Genomic DNA, 2020 nt, shown 5'->3' with positions numbered 1-2020 from the left:
TCTCCTCCAGATTGTTCATCCAGCCTGTCCTATCCAGACAGGCCTGTGGAGACAACATGCATAAAAACAAGACAGAGCAAAACCAAGCAACACTGCATAAAATTATTTTCATTGCTACTTCATAACTGTAATTTTGCTACTGTTATGAATCGGGCGACCACTATAAAAGGGTTGTTCGAGCCCCATAGGGGTTGCTTGCGACCCACAGGTTGAGAACCTCTGCCTTAGTGTAAGGTGGAAATTTTGCATACATCCTACCCTAATCATGTCCATTACCATAACAGAGAACTTCTTCCCAAATGGAATTATAACCATAGGCATTGTTGTTTTTCTTAGTTGCTGTCAACTCAATTCTGATACAGAGTAAGCCTATGTAGAACAGAACAAAATCCTGGCTGGTCTTGCAGCATCCTCATAATTGCTGTGAATGCTGGAGCCTGTTGAGGTAGCCTCTGGGTCAATCCATCTTGTTAAAGATCTTCCTCTTTTTAACTCCCGTTCTACGTTATTAAACGTGATGTCCTTTTTTAGGGACTGATCTCTCGTGATAATGTGTCCTGTGTGAGATAAAGTCTCACCATTCCAGCTTCTAGGGAGTATTCTGGTTGTCCTTCTGAGACACTGTTTTTTGGCAGTGCATGGCACTTTCAGAGTTCTTCACCACCGCGATAATGCAAATGTGTCCCTTCTTTTACAGTCTTCCTTATTCAGTGTTCAACTATTCATATGAGGCCATTGAAAATACTGGGACTTGGGTCAGGTGACCTTAATCCTCAAAGTGGCATGCTTGCTCTTAACACTTTAAAGAGGTCTTGTGCTGCAAATTTAACCAATGTAGTGTATCATTTGATAGAATTCACAATATACCACGGAGGAATTATGGCTACAGGGGCTATATTAAGGAACTGACTACATCATAAGCTATATAAGTAGAATACCTGGTTAGATGCATGAAGGAAAACGACAAAGCATATAAAGCTGGAAGGATAGATTATAAATTCACATACTTGAAATAGGTAAAATACTTTCTGTACCCTTTAATGATAAACAAAATGTTATTAATTAAATTCTGAAATGTACCCATGATGAATACAGTTTTGGAAATCACATTCTGTATCTAGTGCTGAACTGAAGCATTTTCTTTACCTTGTGCTTTTTCAGTGTTTCCAGATCATGAGCAGCATCTTGTGACCCTGTAAGAAATAAATCATTATCACCTTAACATATAAAATAACCAACTTTTCCAAATAAATATTTATAGCAATTTATTTATTTATGTTTTAAACAGAAACGCCCATCAAAAAAATCTTGGGAGGACCTCAGTCTTAATTTCTAATAAGACAATTTGGTATCTTTCATCAAAAAATGATTTACCTTAAATATGCTCTTGGACTCATGAAATTCCAGTTTTAGGAATCTGTCCTAAAGTCAAACATGTTGAAAAGATTTATGTATCAGGCTTTTTCATTATACTACTGTTTAGAAGCCCAATGATAGGAGTTCCACCAATTTCAATCCATTGCCATGGAGCGCATTCTGACTTAAGTTATCTGTAACTTTAAGCTATAAATCTTTATGAGAACAGGAGGACCTCCTCTCTCTCTCTTGGAACCCCTGGGCTTTGAACCTCTGACTTTGCAGTCAGCTGTCCAGGATGTACTCAACAGCACCACTAGAGCTCCTGCATGATGGAGGCTACATTAAATTAAACATGAGTTAATTATGTGGTACCATATATGCAGCTATTAGAAAACATTTACTTGTGCAGAACTCTGTTTTCAATAGACTAGGTGATAAAATTAGGTTATGACACCAATTTTGTTAAAATAGAACTAGACAAAGCAAAAAGATATGTACATGCTTTAAAATAGACAGGAAGGGTCCATCAAGCCTTGAGGACGATATCCCCGCTCAGAACAGCCAATGCACAGAGAGGACCACATGGCCAGCCCCACTATGCAACACAATGTCCCCCCGCGGACCCATGGCCCTACAGGGGACAACACTGGAGACACAGTGT

The 2020-nt window shown here is 38.8% G+C and overlaps 1 protein-coding gene across 2 annotated transcripts in view; it reads right to left on the bottom strand.

The window, feature by feature from the left end:
- The window catches only part of DUSP19 (dual specificity phosphatase 19), a 32476-nt gene that overhangs the window by 23421 nt on the left and 7035 nt on the right, over positions 1-2020 (bottom strand). For both annotated transcript variants that reach the window (XM_030887284.2, XM_045296113.1), the window contains exon 2: positions 1147-1193. In XM_030887284.2, coding sequence (XP_030743144.1) covers positions 1147-1193 — 47 coding nt within the window. The remainder of the gene's footprint in view (positions 1-1146; positions 1194-2020) is intronic.

Source organism: Echinops telfairi, unplaced genomic scaffold (assembly GCF_000313985.2).
Source record: "Echinops telfairi isolate 266 unplaced genomic scaffold, ASM31398v2 ScPeMD7_3;HRSCAF=10, whole genome shotgun sequence".
Classification (NCBI taxonomy): Eukaryota; Metazoa; Chordata; class Mammalia; order Afrosoricida; family Tenrecidae; genus Echinops; species Echinops telfairi.
This window is presented reverse-complemented; position numbering and strand designations above follow the sequence as displayed.